Source organism: Onychostruthus taczanowskii, unplaced genomic scaffold (assembly GCF_017590055.1).
Source record: "Onychostruthus taczanowskii isolate IOZ18803 unplaced genomic scaffold, ASM1759005v1 scaffold12, whole genome shotgun sequence".
NCBI classification, from domain to species: domain Eukaryota; kingdom Metazoa; phylum Chordata; class Aves; order Passeriformes; family Passeridae; genus Onychostruthus; species Onychostruthus taczanowskii.
In genome coordinates, this window is record NW_024498351.1 from 15,847,796 (window position 1) to 15,865,937 (window position 18,142).

At 37.3% G+C, this 18,142-nt stretch overlaps 1 protein-coding gene across 3 annotated transcripts in view; it reads left to right on the plus strand.

Moving 5' to 3' along the window:
- Positions 1–18,142, plus strand: part of SNX25 (sorting nexin 25) — an 83,343-nt gene that overhangs the window by 11,329 nt on the left and 53,872 nt on the right. For all 3 annotated transcript variants that reach the window (XM_041427882.1, XM_041427881.1, XM_041427883.1), the window contains exons 2-3: positions 420–504; positions 10,363–10,579. In XM_041427882.1, coding sequence (XP_041283816.1) covers positions 420–504; positions 10,363–10,579 — 302 coding nt within the window. The remainder of the gene's footprint in view (positions 1–419; positions 505–10,362; positions 10,580–18,142) is intronic.

Here is an 18,142-nt window from a genome sequence, read left to right on the forward strand (position 1 = left end):
TCTTTTGTTTTAGATGTAGTTTACAAGGCTAAACAAAGTCCATTGTCACAGTAGGCTATAAAAATATTCCATTTGCTGTGAAAATACTAAATAAAAGAGTTCCACTTGTTTTGTTACATGCATGTCCTATCCTCAGTACACTGTCTTGCAAATGTATACAGCTCCTTTCTACCAAAAAAGTCACTTAAAATAATTTTGCAAGTTGTACAATATATGATACACAAGTATTAATATGTGCTTAATGAACAGTGTCTAATAACCTCATAGCCAATTGACACTCCTCTGTTTTACCATATAAAGTGACTATTTGTGTAAAGACCAAGTGATACAGTACTATTGCCTTGAATTCCAGTTTTATTCCTTCTGTACCTTTTAGTTTATTTCTTCCTCTTATGACGTATGTTCTGTTTTAATTTCAGAGTAATTGGTCTGGAAGCTCTCATGATTCAATCCAATCAAGGAGAGTGATTATTTCTCACAATATGGATAAAGCACTGAAAGAAGGTGAGTCTTAGGTGCATTAGAGTCTGACTATCTCTTTTCCTTTTAGCAAACCATAACTACACAATATTCCAAGACTTCAGAATATGACCCTGGTTTCTTTCATGATATAAAATATAATGGCAAGATCTACTCAAGAAATCCACTGTAGTAGGTAATGTGATGTTGCTTTTGTTATTCAACTGATATCTTGTCATTGTAGTGGTTGTTTTTTTTACAGAAATACATTGAAATACAGTTCTTAATACTTATGCACAAAGCAAAGGGGTAACACTTAAAATATTCTTGACTGGGTTTTCCTGAATTGAAAAATCCTGTAGACTCTTGTGTACAGTCTTTCCATTTAGTGCAGTTCTTGCCATTAAAACTGAATCTAAAATCAACATTTGTATTTCTGGCTGATAGAGTATATTAGCCTTTTGTAAATACTTTATCTAATTTTGAATACTTATTCAAAGTATTTTAAGATTGCTTTGCAGCACTTTTTCCTGTATTTTTCATAAATGGAGAGTATCTTTGAAAATGATCATTGCTTTAAATGGGTTGGTTGTCTTAAGACAAATTGTTATGTTTTTTAAGTTCTTTTTATGAATAGCTATTAGCAGGGTATGTAGCAAAATTATAAAATTGGAACACTACCTACCTATGTCATTGAGTTGGATGCATGAGTCCATCCCTACTCAGTAAGGCTGGAAGAAAGTTACTAATACTTAAATGATTCATTTTTCAGAGTTAAGTACCTTATGCTGTGACAGCTCATGCCTTTCTGCTATTTTGTTTTTTCAGAGTAGCTTTTACCCTCCATTCTCATGCTGAATTTTGGAGAACAAACTTGTCAGATTTTATTTCTTCCAGGCCTAAGTGATGAAGCCAACTTCTCTGTTTTGTAGTTTGACAAAGATGAGACTGTAGTTTTTGCTCTACCATACAAAGTGTTTTTGCTTTGAAAGGTGACTGAGTCATCTTCAGTTGGAAATACTGAATGCAATCCCAAAAGCAGTCATTTGTTTTTTGTTAGCACAAAATGATCAGTCTCTATGAAAATGGACAGGACTTCTTGCCTGTGACAGTTCTGAAATTTGTAGCTGTCTTGATGTGAATGGTAGTTTTTTTGTTGTTGTTTTTTTTTCCCCACAAGTTTGTTGTTAAATAAAACTTTATAACTAATAATATAAAACATACCATCTGTACTTGTTTCCAGTCTTACACTGATTAGGATTAAAGCATTTATAAGTCCCAGGAATTTTGGACAACTTTTTGCTGTCTAGGTGTAATGTACTGCTCAACAAAATGCTTTAGAAAGCCTTATTCATTTAGCTAGGAGACATTCAGCTGTAATGAGGTTTCAATCTTGGGGACCAATTTGTACTCTTAGTGCCTCTTGAGGTTTTGGGATGTGGGGTTTTTTGTGTGGGTTTTTTTTTCCCCCTTAACAGATTTTACTTCTTTTTACATTACCTTTGAGATGCATGGATGATGTCATCTGATTTCAGAAATGTTGCTGGGTGTGAAGAGACAGCCCTTTGGCTAATTCTGATTTCTTCAGCTCTGTTTCATCACTGTGTAATTACGTTTGCCTGGGGTTTACTATTAGTTGCCCCCTAAATCAGAACAGGTGTAAGGTTATGAAGAGATTTTCCATGTTGAGTATGGCAGAAAGAACAGGCCTTTAGTTGTCAACCCCAAGTCCCCTTTTCAACTGGTAGCACTTGAGTAACTAAGATTGAAATATGTTTTTTTCAGTACTTTTCATGCTTTCCCTTGAGAGATTGATTTGATTTTTGTTTTACCTTCGTTTACCTTACAAAAAAAGATAAGCCACTTCTACAAATACCCTTTAGTGCTCCCTGCTGCTTGTCTGGATTGCATCCTCACAGTAGTGTGGGAAGATGTCTGCTGAGAGAGGCTGTGCCCAGTCCCTCTTGTGCTGCTGTGCACAGTGTGTACTGCTTGGGTTGGGGCTGCACTGCCAGGAGATTGATCTGCTGGGGGTAGCTGGCCTCCCAGGAACCAAATTTCATTTTCTGCTTTTATTGCTCCAAGTCCTGCAGTCTTTTTCTTGTTTTTCACAGTCAGTCTTTGTCTCTACAGTTTTAGTAGTGCCAAGAAGAATGGTCTTCATATCACTTAGCTGCTTCACTGGGTCATTTTTGAGTAAGTAAAACAGTACAGGCCATAGCTCAAATCCTGGCAGAGCTTTACTGGTGAAATTGCTCTGATGTGAAAATTCACCTGTTTCTTAGATCTTAAAATATTTCCTGCTGGAGAGCCATCTCTTCTTTTGGAGTGGGTTGTCTTCCTTTGACCCTGCCTTGAGGTGACCTTTTTGGAAAGATTTTGGGTATTTAATTAGATTCTTTTTATGGATTAGATCTTGCCTATCTGTGTTGAGCCCTTAGGATCTAACTCTGTTGGGGATGTAAGGTTGTCCTTCCCTTTACAGAAAGACTGAGAGAAACTGTGTCTCATTTCCCAACTTAATATGTGCATATTGATATTTAGAAAACTAATTGGGTGCTGCTCTCTATTTGAAAAGCTGTTGTGGTTTTTAAATTTATTTTTACTTTTTTTTTCTCTGCTGAAATTGTTTTTTTTTTTTAGAAAAGAACTCTTGCTGTTTTCTATTTGAAAAGCTGGTTTTTAAAGCAGGTTTTTAGAATTTACTTACTTTAATTTTTTTTTAATTTTTATTTTTTCAAAAAGCAGCTTTGAAAACAATTTTTTTTGATCCACAATATCAGCAAATCAACTTGAATTTATGTTCTCTGTGCTATTGGGATTCAAACACTTGAAGCTAAGAACTCTTGTCAAAGGGTGCATATGGAAAATTATTTGGGCATACATTTGTCTGATTTTATTTTACTACATTTCGTAGATATTTTTAATACTTTTTTTCTCTATTGTTTATATATTTCCATAATTTTTTTTTTGTGCATAAAAAACCAGTAAAGATACAAATGCCAGGAAAATTTTAATAAAAATGGACCAAAGATTGGGGGATTGGGACACTGTCAGGGATTCCTTTTGCACAGAGCTGATTCATCCATGCACAATGACAGCATCTAGCCTACTGAACCTGTCAGTTACATAGAATTTGAATATGGAAGTAAACCAAAAAATGCTAGTGGTTTTCCAAACACAAACTTTAGAAGAGCACTGATATCTTCAAACCACTATTGCTAATTCACAGTCACTGAAATGTTGGCATTTAGACATCATTTTATCAGCCTTTTATACTATGGTCTAAGTAAAGATTTAGTGTCCATGAGAAACTTCTGTAAAGCTAATGTTATGTTCGCCCAATTATCCAATCACAAAATAAAAGGCCAAACAGAATTAAATGCAATAATAATTTTAATAAAATTTAAATGAAATAGTTGAAAAATATAAACTTGAATACATCAATAAATGGGCAGTATAATTTGGTTATAATAAAATATAGTCTGGTTCGGGTAATGACGTATAAGCAAAATTACCGCGGGGTACGGAGCGCGCGGGCCTTGGGACACCTGCCACCTCATGTACAAGCTTGCCAAGCCCAAAATTCCCCCCTTTATACTGTCTATTATCAGCATCCCCTCCTATTTTCGATTCATCACACTGGTGTCTCCACCCTCATCTTCATCTTCACCACGCATGCGCCACCAGCTTTCAGGGGGTCGCACCACTCTTTGGGGGTCGTCCAGATGAAGGCCGCTCCTCTTCCTCAGGTGTCCTTTATTTCACCTTTGGGTTACACATGCGCACCAAGCTAATATCATATGTGCCAATACCAAAATTATATAAGCCAATATAATAAATCCTGTAAATTAACATATTTCTGATTTCCACCCAAGTTTCCCCTCTTTCAGTTAATTTTAGCAAGCTTTATCTGACTCCTTTTCCTGCCTTGAACATCTGCAGAAGATAATGGGGGGGCGGACCCTTCCTCTCCGCTTTCCTAGCTTTTTACCTTTTTAACCATTTTGTTATCTCCAAATATTGATTACTATATCCATATTGATTACTGTTTCAATTTTATCAGCACGAATCACACCTATTTATCACAATCCCCCATTTCTCTTTTTGTTCATTGATTCGTGCTTTGTTAAAAAATTGTGCTTTGATACTCCTTGTAATTCTCATACTTTAAGTTCTTTTGTTGTTTCATTTCAGCTTCAAACTTTTTCTCAATTTTTTTTTTAGCATTTCTTGGGCTCTTGTACTCTTTTTTGATTTCGCTCTCGGTTTCTCATTTCTTTTTTTTCTTTATCATGGGTTGATTTTGCTTTCAATATCATTATAGATTTTGGTTTTCTTTTTTTCTGCTAATTCTAGATCTAGAGGTATCGTTGTGATTTGCATGCTTTGAAACACTGAGTGAATTAGCCTAATAAAACACGGGATCATGCAAGGCAAAAACAAAAGTCTTAAGGCCGAACATAATAACATAAACTTTAACTTTTTCTACTAAACACCACCAAAAATTTTTCAGCCTGTTTATGGATTGGTATGGGTTAGCTCCAGGACTTCTGTACCAGCACAAATTAAGCTGATTATCTCATTCACAATTTAATTCTTTTATTGGTCCCCAATATTCGGTAGGAATTTTAGGTCGCTAAATTTTTGAATGATCGTCCACATTTACTATTAATGTGGATTTACAAGGAGTGTGCCCCACTGCTTTATTAAATTTCTTTCTTTCCCGGGTTATACAGATAGTTCTAATTACTCGATGGCTTAAAACCCACCCTTCAGGTCTCTTCAATGTTCCAGAAATTTCAGTGCGGTTCTATTTTAAAAACTGTTCTGGAGCTAAACTCTCACCTCTCCAAGGCCATCTTTCAGCTATTTTGAGGCTTCTACAAATCTAACATTTGGACAGCCTTAGTTCCATGGCAATCTCCTGCATCAATCTCACAAACAGATTCTTATTTGAGGCTGGCAAACCTCAATTATTATAATGCTGCTTTAGCTGTTTATACAACTATTCAATTCTTTTAACTCCTTTTTCCTGTTCTGCCTTCTATTTCTTTTTATTTCTTTTTCTGCTTTCATTCTCTCCTTTAATTTTTCTTTCTGTGCTTGACTTCTGATACTTACACTCGGATCCTTCCCATTACCATCTTTTTCAAAACAAACAAATTTCTCATACTGGGGGCAAATTTGATCGCCATGTGGATAGGGAGCTCGTCTGTTATATCCCAGATTTCTCCTTACCCAATACATCTTTCCTTTCTTAACACAGACATCCATGAAACTGCTGCGATTGTAGCAGGCAGAACTAACGTTTGGATGTGCCGCAAATAAAGGTTCCATTCTGTCTTTAATCCACACAGGGTGATTGCAGTTGTCACAAGCATTGGAACTGCTGGGGCTTTGTTTTGGCATCATTTGCTTTGTCATTGCCAATGTTCTCATTTCTTGAGCTCTGTTCAGTGTAGCCTTCTGGCTCTGGCTACACGTTAAGGGTACCAGGATGATCAACGAATCACACCTATTTATCACACTAATAAGCATAAAACCTCATCCTCTTGTATAGCTAAAACATAATGAAATTTAAAATACAATAAGTGAAAAATGGTTTTCATCTCTTTCAGTTTAAATGTCTTAGAAATTATAAAACTGAATATTCAGAGTATTTATTAGTAATTTTATTAATAATTCTAAATCCACCTTTAATGTAGGGGTTTTAAATTTTCTTTCAGGTTTTTGTTGTCATTGTTTTTTGTTGCTTGGTTTTTTAGGGTCTGAATTGGCTTTTGGCTGGGAGAAAAGGTAATGGCTGTGAAAAGTAAATAAGCATTTAGCATTTACTTCTCTAGAACAGTACTTTGATAGGTACTTGGCTGTGGTATAGTCTGTCATTTTTTTCTATTAGTTTTTTATTGGAAGTATTTTTCTAAAAGTACAGCTTATTATAACCCCATCATGCATGTTAGATCTAGTGCTGTAGTAGCACAGAATTCTGGTAATGATTCTTGGCTTTTTGAAGGTGGTTTCTTCCTGCAGGATCCTAACACAATTCACATTACCCTTGTATTTCTCTTTTATGGGTTGTAATGCTTGTTGCTCTAGAATAACTCAAGACCATGTTGTAGCTATACCTTTTTCTCATTTGTTCATACAGTCACAGGAGAGTTTTGGATTTAACTATAAATTAATGTAGTGGTTGTGGCTTCTCCAGGGTTCTCAGGAAAGGACAGCTACTTGTTGAAACTGGGAAGTTCTGTCTGCATTTGCATAGAATATTTATGTTCTCTTTTAATATTGCTTTGAGAAAAAGAGGAGGCATTTAATCCTTGTTATTCAGATTTTTGTTATTTTTAATAATGTTGTATAATGGATCTTAGCAATATAAAAGCGGTCTGGTGTGAAGCTCTGCAAATTGCAGCTTTGAAACCAGTCGGACCTGCAGACCCTGGTGGTGCCACTGAATCTCTCAATGAATGAATGCGGAAAAAGGGATAGCAGTTACTGTAGGACATGTGTAGGAATGAGGGAAGGGTCTAGAGGGGTGTCCTCACTAAACCTCCACACAAGCTTCTGGCTCTCTGCTCCCAACACTCTTCTAGTTTACAGTGTTTAAAAAGAGTAGTTGAACAGGCTCAACTTCAATTTCGCATGAGAATGGCATTTCATTACATTGTAATAACTTGGGACTTGGATCTTCTGAACTAATTTAGGAAACCCAGTAGAAGTTTCTACAGTTTTGCGCCAGACTCATTGTGGTCACTGCATTTGATTTGATCAGAAGAAATTTGTTTTATGTTTTTAGTGGCTAAGTTAGAGGTAGTAAGGTTTTGTCCTGTGTTCTCCTTCTTTTTTTATTTCTTCCTTGTCTTCTGACTGTTGTTTTCAATGTTTTAGAGAACGTGTAGTATAAAAATAATGAGAATAGATGCATGAGCAGATTTCTTCTCTGAAGGGAGCAAGCTGCTCTCTATTAATTTGTTACATTTGTTTTCTGCATTTCCTTAGAGAGCTGAGAAGGCACCAGCTGCATCAATGGGCATGAAACTAAAGCAGCAGCTGCACCCCATGGCCAGGATGACACAAGGCAGTGTCTTACCCAGTCTTAAACTGTTAGTGTCTGTGGCTGGTGTCCTTTTAAAATGTCATTTGTTTAAACGCTGTCTCACTGCTCACTTGGACATACATGCTGGGCTCTAAAGTACCCTGGATTTTATAGAGAACAGCACTCTTGTGATGCAGGAAGGGCAACAAAGTTCAGAAGTGAAAAGGAAACTACAGAAGACATGTCAAGTAAGAGAGCTGTAAAACACAGGTGCAGGAAAATAGGGTTTAAAGCAGTGTAATCCTTTAAAGGTCTTTAAAGTATGTAACTGGCAGAGTTAAACACTAATGAAATATTTCAAAATTGCATGGTTGATTTTTGATGATGATTCATGATCTTTTGTCTCTAGCTTGATATTGCCAATAGATTTTGTGGCTCTTTTGTATTGTATGTGACAGAATTCATGAGTGGCTAAAAGGAATCAAAAGAAGGTATTATGTAGTATGCTAAAACAGAGCTCATTTTGGAGTGGAGTTCCTTAATAATAAATTATTTTTATTATCACCTAATAATTTATATTATATAATTTATATTATATGTAGTATGCTAAAACAGAGCTCATTTTGGAGTGGAGTTCCTTAATAATAAATTATTTTATTTTATTCAATTAGAATAATTATGTAAGATAATATTATATAATATAAATTATTAGGTGATAGTTTATTTAAAAAATAATAAATTAACAGTCATTAGGAATAGATTTTCTCTGAAAGACAATATGTCCGTAAGGGATTGGGATGCAAGTTCTGCTCTTGTGCTCTTGCTTTGTAGAGTTCTGTTGAATAGACTTTTGTAGGAGCCACCACTCCATACCATGACTTGTCCTCTTGGGCAAAAGATGCTGAAGAAATAGCTACTTTGCACCCTTGCAAAGGATAGAGAGGGTGTCTGTAAGAAAATCTGGAAGTCACTACCTGCCAGTGATGCAGATTAAAAAAATACCACAATGCAGTGTGCTGCAAGAGTATTTGAGAAATTATTGGTCTCTTATGGATTAGATGAAAAGGAAGAATCTGTGCTGTGGTCAGCTTTCCACAGCATTTCAGACCTTGCAACAGAAGAGAGTAACTAAGCTATAACAAAAAAGGTGGCTGCAGAAGGACATGGGGACAGCTGTGGAAAAACAGATTCTTAAAGTGTATTTTCTTGGAAGGCTTGAGATAAGTAATAAAACTTCAGATTTTAAAATGCTATTTCCTCTGTTCTGTGGTGTCTTGACAGATTATTCCTCTGCTTGCTTATCAGAAGACCACTGCTTTTATAACCGTTTTTACCACTCTGTAGTATTTGTGGGTAAGAGCTTTCAGTGAAATATTTAATCTAGAGATGAAATATTTCACTGAAAACTCTTACCCACAAATATAGTCAGTATATTTTTTAAATTCAGTATATTTCAAAATAATTTTAGAAAAGTATTTTGGAAGTTTCCATCCTTCTATATGGCTCTGCATACTTTTTTCTCTCCTGGATTAGGAAAAAAAATCAAACCTGTTATATATTTGTTTACAGAAATGTGGAATTTTTTTTCTGAATTATTGATTAAAAAGTCTTGAAATGACTTAGCAAAAGGCTTTTAACTATATATTTCAGCATACTCGTTGAAGTGATTCAGTTTCTTTATAAACTTGAAGAAGCTAGTTTGTGAAGTATTTGTCTAGAAACTAATCAGTTTTAGCCATTTCTCTGGAAATGTTTTTATCAAGGTTACATTGGTTGAGGTTTGCTAGTTTTGCCTGAAAAGGCAGGTGAAAATATTTAAGTTCGTGTCCTATTAATATGCTATTAGTTTACTGTTGCCAGTGCCAGGGAGATTTTTATAATTTACATAATTTACCAAACAAACAGCTTCTATCAAAGTGGAAGATAAGAAAACGTGGAATCTTATGATTACTTTGCACTGTGGGCTTATGCTGACAAATGAGATGGACTTTTGATATGAAAGTTTGAAACCAGCTTGTTTAGTAAAGAACGTGCTCAAATTACCAGGCACATGATTTTATTCCTTCCTTTTTTGTTATCTGGTTGATGCAAATTGACTCTTACAACCCCAGCTTTTCCCCCATCTCGTTGCAACTGCTAAATAGTTCAAGTGTTCTCCCTGAACACCTCCTGCTCTGTTAGACTTCCAGAGACATTTGCTGGAGTGAAACATCAGTAAAACTAGTGACACACAAATGCTAAAAGGCAAAGTCAGAATGGTAGAAGACAGTGTTGCCGTGGGATTTTCAATTACAGTAATATTGGTTATTGCCTGTCGGTATGGTTTGGAATGCTTTGTCATTTTTGAAGTTCATGTGGTCTCACTAATCCACTTGTTCTCTCTTAGCTCTTCTGATCCTGTAATGTACTTTCTGTGGTGGTGTTCTGTGTTGTATATGTCTTTGGAAATCCAAAAATATTACCACCTTCCCTTTTTAGCTATGACTTTGTAATGGAGACTGTTCAGTTCCTATGCAAAGAAAGCTGCCTTCAGTCTGCAACATTTCAGACACAGCCCAATTATATGATAGTTCATGTAACCAAAGCCACTGCTGAGAGACAGGTATTAGTCTGAGGTTTGTGTGTAGCTGGTAACCTGATTGAGCAAATCCACTTTAAGGCTTTGCTTTGCAAAGTGACCTGCAGTAACCTGTTAGGTTCAGATTGCTGTAACCTTGCCAGCCTGACTTTCTTTGGTAAGAAGTAGATGTGAAGCCTAATACCCATCCAGTTTTCAAGAAGGGTCCAGGGTTACATTTTTCCTATATTGGTGTGCCTTGTCCTTTTGCAGTTTTTGCTATTTATTGTTTTGTTTCTCCTTTCAGTGTTTGACTACAGCTATAGAGATTACATCCTGTCTTGGTATGGGCAACTCAGCAGAGATGAGGGGCAGCTGTACCAGCTGCTCTCTGAAGACTTTTGGGAGATTGCCAAGCAGCTGCGACAGAGGCTGAGTCACATTGATGTAGTTAAAGTTGTCTGCAATGATGTAGTGAAAGCTTTACTCTCACACTTCTGTGACCTTAAAGGAGCCAATGCCAGGTAAAAACAAAACTGCAGTTCATTGGAATTTTCTGTTTCTCTCTTCACTTACAGATGTGCTAAATCAAGGTGATGAAGACTCTGTATAAAACTGATAAAATAGCTCAAACTTTTTACCAGTTTTAGAGATCGAGCAGGCTTCAGGATGTCTGTAAAGAAACACTTAGACTCCTTTTTCTAAGTTTGGATTCACTACTCTTTTCAGTTTAATCCATGAATCCTTTGTTCACAGTAGGAGGTGGGCTGTGTGAGCAGTTCCTGCAAAGTACCGTGAACATGCAGTGGAAAGAAGGGCCACTGTCAGTGCAGTCAACAGACAAGATAGTTATTTGCACTTTTCCCAGAATAGCACCAGGAGTGATTCCATTTAGTTTTCCATTTCTTCTAGCCCTGGGAGGCAAAGCCTTGTGATTTCTGTAGGTGGCTTGTCCTGCAGTAACAAGATTTTTCTACTGAAAAATTTGTTGGCTGTATTTTCTTTCTGTGCTTAAGTTACCTTGCTAATTTCATAAATTTCCTCTTTGGCAAGGATCTCTTTGTCCACTTGAAAAAACCCTTAACACTAGAGTTCTACCCAAATTGTAATTGCAAATAGGAAATCTTAGCCTATGCAGCTCCTACATCTGAATGCACTATTTGTGCATGGAATTTGGTCTTGTATCTGCACTTACCTGCATTTTGGTTATTCTAATTGAAATATGCTTTGGTCATTCAGATTTAGACTGTACATTTTATTCTGTGAAGTTGTTTTACCTACAGTTAGATCCATGTATTTTGACACCCCATCAGACAAAGAAGAACAATTGTGTTCTGTCAGTGATCAATCTGTTACCACTGACACTTTTCTCTTCTGTATTAGAAGACATTGTTAATGTATTTGTGGTTAATCCTAGCTAATTTTTATGTAAGCTAATGCTTAGAAAAAGAAAAGACACTAAAGGGTGGTTACGTACAAGAAAATAAGAAATTAATGTGTATGTACTTTTCAGTAGATCTTGCAGTGGGTTCTAGGTACTACTTTCTTTTAGCTCTGCAATGAGGTGGAAATAGCTTAGATAAAACTCCTAAGTGTGCTCTTTGATTTTTAAGTATCATGCTTGCACTTGTCCTTAATCAGAATAAAGTGCTTGCTTTTGGGAAGAATTTGATTTGAACAGTTAAAGAATGAGGAAGTTGAATTTTTTTTTTTTTTGGTTGGTGGCTTTTTTTTGGTTGGTGGTTTTTTTTGAAAATCTGAATGTTTTTCTGTTTGAAGCTGGGAATGTAGGATCTAGAATTGCAGAATTATTAAATATTCTTAATGCTGATTGTTCGTGAGGTTTCTTATGTGCTGAGAATTATGACCATTTCATCTGGTCTTTGTTGGATTGTTATTTCCACTATGTGGAACTAAAATAAAATCTTTTGGTTCTTTTCTTGTTAACTTTTTTCCCTTGGAGTAATAAATGCACCTTAGCTCTGATTAAGACAGGCTGCATTAATATGGGAATGAAAAAAAGTCCTATCAAGTTTTAGTGTAATAGCAGGTTAGGAAAAAACCAAACAAACCAACCCAACAGCTCTAACTGAACAATTTATAGAGGTTGCAGCTGGACTCAGTGACTGTTTTTTGCAGACTGCAAGGCTGTGAATTCACAAGGAGGAAGGTCTGATTTTAATGTGCTTGACAGATCAGCAACATGATCCTGCATGATGCATGTAAAGCTCTAGAATATGCCCATGTTGCTCATCCCAACTTGTTCAAAAAGTCCAGGGAGCTGTTTGGAAATTGCACAGGGCTCACCATTTCTTAGCAGATGGAGAGGCAGCTTAAATGCTACGTACAGGCAAAGTCAGCAGAAAGGTGACATTGTGCTCATACACTGCAGGTGAAATTTGTACTGCTGAGTGATGTGAGCATGCATATAATAAATGTGAAAGCACAGCAAATAGTCTGATAATGTTTTCTATTTAAGAGAATTTGTAGTTTTAACAGGAATTTGAGTTTTGTACAAATTGCCTACTGCTATGGAGTTTACTGTACTAGAACCTTCTGACATTTTAAGCTATAGACTGAGAACTAAAAAGTACGTTACTTCTAGCTTGGAAGCCTTTAATTGTTTTCTGTATTGTTGTCCTGGTTTTCAACTAGGATAGAGTTAATTTTCTTCCTAGTAGCTGATATGGTGCTGTATTATGGATTTAGGTTGAGAATAATGTTGATAACACTGGTGTTCTGGTTGTTCCTGAGCTGTGTTATGCTATGCCAAGGACTTTAGCTTCTCATACTGCCCTGTCAGTGAGGATGCTGAGGGGGGGTGGGCAGCACAAGAAGTGGGCAGTGACATAGCCAGGACAGCAGACCCCAGCTGGCCAAAGGGATATTCCATACCATATAGTGTAATGTTCAGCATATAAATTAGGTGAAAAGCTCTCTGGAAGATGCTGCTCAGGAACTGGCTGGGCATCAGCCAGCAGGTGTTGAGCATTTGCATTGTACATCACTTGTTTTATATATTCTAATTCTATTATTATTATCATTATTATTAATATTAATTTCCCTTCCTTTTCTGTTCTATTAAACTCTTTTTGTCTCAAGTCATAGAATGGCTTGGGTTGGAAGAGACCTTAAAGGTCATCTAGTTCCAAATCCCTGCTGTGGGAAGGGACACCTTTCATCAGACCAGATTGCTCAATGCCCCATCCAACCTGGCCTTGAACGGTTCCAAGGATGGGGCATCCACGACTTGTCTGGGAAACCTGTTCCAGTGCCTCACCACCCTCACTGGGAAGAATTTCTTCCTTATATCTAATCTAAGCCTCTCTCAGTTTGAAGCCTTTGCCCCTTGTCCTGTCGCTGCAGGCTCTTGTAAATGGTCTCTCTTCACCTTTCTTTTCGGCTCCCTCCAGGTGTACCTGAAGGCTGCAATTAGGTCACCCCAAAGTCAGGAATTTTACCTTTTTTACTTATTCTCTCCCTCATCTCACTGTGGGAGGGTGAGGGAGTGAGTGAAAATCTGTGTGGTATTCAGTTCTCTACTGGGTTGAATCACAGCTGAATTGCCACAGTTCAAACACAAAAAGATTTGTCTTCCTGAGGTAGGGAATGCAGATCTTCTTGATCTGCTTTGCTTTCTGTTAATGTTTTGAAGACAGTAATAAATGTAAATTGGCATTCACATTTCCTTCTGTATCTCATAATGAATCCAGTTAGTTTTGGATGATAAATATAGTGGAACAGAGGCTGTAATTACAGGGAGGTATCTTTCCTGTTGCGATACCTCTTGGAGTGCTCCATCATTTCTTGCCACTGAGTTTATACTGCAGCATGATAGCAAAGGGCATTTTGTTTAAATACCTCTAATACTGTCTGTGGAGGGGGGTGCCACCTGAGCCCTCTGTCTTGGCTTTCCTATATAACAGATAATCGACCAGCACAGCAGAAGGGAGTCATCCATGCCCAGGAGGACAGATGTCATGTTTCTTCAGAGTGAAGTTCATGCGTTTTGTGACTAGCTGCACACTGGACACAATAATTTCTTTACTTTTCTTGTTTCACTGACGAAATCAGTCTGTGATTAACCAGGATGTCTGAGGGCATGAAAACAGGCTGAGGCCCTTCAGAATGAAGGGTTCTACAGTCTTTTCTACAGTCTTTTCTTTGCTTCTGCTTTCTGACTGGCTTATCTTAACCATCTCAAAAAATCACTTTGTTATAAACAGCTCAAGGTAAATAGCCAGCAAAGGCCAGAAATGAAGAAAAGTGCTGGGAGACCTTTTCTCCCTTCAAAGGGAGGGAGAAGGGGTCAAGGCCAGGTTGGATGGGACTTTGAGCAACCTGGTCTAGTGGAAGGTGTTCCTGCCCATGGCATGGGGTTGGAATTAAATGATCTTTAAGTCTCTTCCAACCCAAACCATTTTATGATTCTTTCATAAGAGGAGAGGCCACTTCCACGGTGGCTGATTGTAGACAGGGAATTGGGAGAAAGGGATTTCAAAGGAAACTGTCATTTTTCAATGAGAAAATTTATGGCCTTTTGAATGATTTAGATAGGAAACCATTTAATTTCTAGTATTGGTTTCGTGTATAGAAATGGAATGTGATAATTTCCTGTGTCCAGCATTAGCTAGTTTATGAATTTAAGATATGGAGGAAAAGTCAGACCTGGATTTATTTTTAGAAGCCACTGCTCTTTTCCCATATGTGCAGGATCAGGAGCGCATTTATAACAGGATTAGCCAAGTGCATCCTGCAAGGGTAAAGAGGTTAGTATTCAGCCATTTTTGTTTCATAGCACCTTTTATTCCTTCATTCCTTCATATCTTCTTAAGTCTTTGCTTGGTTACTTTAACTAGAATATAAGCAAGCTGAATACTGGCAATACCATTTTGTGTAATCATGGGTGAACTGTGAGCTGAGTAAGGTGGTGTATAATGATGGAAATGGTCATGTTTGTATGTGGGTGCAGTGTTGTCTGTGGTGGCAGTGTGCTTTTCAGGGGCCGAAATTATCTGATCCCAGGAATTTAGTCTCCCTCTGGTAGCATGATATGTTTGTTGAAAGCTAGAAGTAGCTATTCTTCTGGATTAAATGCTCAGTCAGTACCAAAAGGGCTTAACAAGATGCAGACAAATAGTAAGTGTCTTTTCTGTGAAGCTGTCCACATGAAAGGAAGAGGGAAATCCCTTGCCCTTTCTTTGGGCTAAGTATAACTGCTCTAAATATTTACAGAACGATTAACATTTGATAAATAAAACCCTATTTTTAATGGATGCAGCATAGGCAAAATGAGATTTGCCTGCATTAGATATGTAGGTATCATGGTCTAACCTCAGCCAGCAATAGCCCTACACAAACCACTCACACACTGCCCCATCAGCATGCTCAGAGAGATCTGGAAAAGTAAGTGCAGGAACTTGTGGGTTAAAAGTAAGAAAACTTGTGCGTTGAGATAAAGACAGTTTAATGGGTAGAGCAAAAGCTGCATACAGAGCAAAACAAGTAATTAATTCACTGCTTTCCATGGGCAGGCAGGTGTTCAGCCATCTCCATGAGAGCAGGGCCCCATCACATATAACTGTGACTTGGGAAGACAAACACCATCGCTCCAAACATCCCCCCTTCCTCCTTCTTCCCCCTGCTTGACATACTGAGCATGATGCCACATGGCCTGGAATATCCCTTTGGTCAGCTGGAGTCACCTGTCCTGGCTGTCTCTTTCCAACTCCTTGTGCACCCCTAGCAGTGGGGTGATTCAAGAAGCAGAAAAGGTGCTTGATGCTGTCCAAGTGCTGCTCAGCAATAACAAAACCATCTCTGTATTATCAACCTGTGTTCAGCACAAATCAAAAATATTGCCCCATACTAACCATTGGGAAGAAAATAACCCCAGAAAAAAAACAGCAGAGAGGGCCTGTGGGATTGGAAGGTAGTTAATCCTTGTGTCTTGAAACCCCTGACAAGCAGTGATTTTTGAACAAACCACAGCAAGAAGAGGTCAAATGACACTGGTTTTATTTTTATTATTAGGAGTATTTCACTTTTTTTTCCCTCTATCTTTTGGTTTTGAATATTCTCTGTCTTTAACCTACAGCTGGGACACCTTTGACCCTAGAGGCAGAGGAAGAATTGGTTTCTGCACACATGAATATGTGGTATCACAGGCTGCTTCTGACCAGTTGTCTACTACACAGCATCTCTTGGTATATGCTGAAGTGTTTTTATGTGTTTTTGTGCCCAGAGTTGCAGCATAAGTTATGACTTAGCAAAATGAATGCTTGGGATCTGCAGGCTGCTACCAGTGCTTATTCAGAACCTGTAGTTAAGAGCTCAGTGCTCTTGGAAAGTGTTGTGGGGAAATTGCTGCTTAAGTGATCAGTATGGTAAACTGTTTGGGGATTACAGTTTGTATCATACATGTTTTGATAATGTTCCTTTTGTTTTCGGTTATTACAGAGTAAGGAGACAAAATAACTCTTCATTTTCTTTGCCCATGTGAATACCTTGGCATGTATAGGGTATATAACTTCAAATTTTTTGTGATTGCAATGTGTATTGTGATAAGATAGTAAAAAAAAAAAAAAAAAAGGCGATGTCACCACAAACTGATCAAGAGCAGACTGATACAGAGGGAGTTTTAACACTTGAGATTTAACTTGCTTAATTCTGTAGATTCAAATTATCTGGATAGCAACTAAACACCTCCCACAGGTCTTTTTTTTTATAATTCCACTTGCCAGAAACCAGAAATGCTAAGAGCTGGTTGCCGCAGTCAGCCTCTGGGAAGGTGTATCCAGGAGATTAGTATGAAGCAGTAGAGATTTGTTGCAATGGGAACAGCTGTGTATGAAAGTGCTGAGAACAAATTAGTAATGAAAATCCAAGGCCTGAGCATGTTATTAAATTCAGCCCATAGCTAGCACCGGGTCTAAAGCTCACCATTTGTTTTCATGCTTCAGTGTGGGAAGTTGGGTTTCCTGTTAATGATTGAGTGTAACCTTGACACCATAATAAGCATTAAGACATCCTAGTGCTGATGTGGTCATACCACAATTTGTAAGCCATTCATAAGTTCTTTGCCTCTGTTACTAATATGGCTTTTTCCTGAAAGAAGTAACTGTGGCGTGTATAAATGGCAGGTTTTATGCACTGTAAACATTAGTTGAATTGATTTATAAAACTTGCTGATTTACCTTGATAAAATAGCAGCTGTGGAAATTTTGGGTTTGGCTTTGTCTGCTATTTCTATTTTTTGTTGTGCTTTCTGAGGTTTATGTGATTTTTTTTTTTTTTTTTTTTTGGTTGTTTGGTTTTTTTTTAAGTAGATACTTTTTTCTAGTATATTTGTTATACTGGCTTGTAAAGGTCTAAAGTTTTGTTTCTTTTATGTCTTAGAAATCTCATATAGATCAAGCAGTTTTTACTTTGCTGCATTGTCAAGAAGCTTACAGCTCTGAGGGTGATACAGGTGAAGAGATGCAGCCTGCTTGTGGCTCTGGTAGTTCTCAGAGTCGGTTTAATGAAAATGCATGGTGAATGTTGAAAATACTGATGACACTTATTTAGAGTTGCACGTGCACTTCTGCTCACAATTGTACTGATTGAGACTTAAATAGAGCTCTGCAAGGCTGTCTCTTGAAAGACTAAATAAAGAAATACCAAGGCTGAAGGAAACACTTTGTTATCCATCTATCCCTTAAGTATTTTCCTGAAGAAGAATTGTTAATTTTTTACATGGTTTTGTTGTTCGGGGTTTTTTTTGTTTGGTGTGTGGGTTTTGTTGTTTTTTTGGATTTTTTTGGGTTTTTTTGTTTGTTTGTTTGTTTGTTTTTGTTTGTTTTTTGTTGGTTTTTTTGTTGGTTGGCTGTTTTTTTGGGTGGCATGGGGGTGTTTTAAGGGGGAGGGTGTGTGTGTGTGTAAATTTGCTTCCTGCCTTAATTTCAAAGCAAACTGACTTATGTTTGTCAAAGATGCTTTGTGTCAGGTTCATACATTCAACCACAAATACCAGGTTTTAGTACTCCTGAGTCTTTATAATACAGACAGTGACTAGATGGCCCTTGACAAAAATATGGATATCTAGA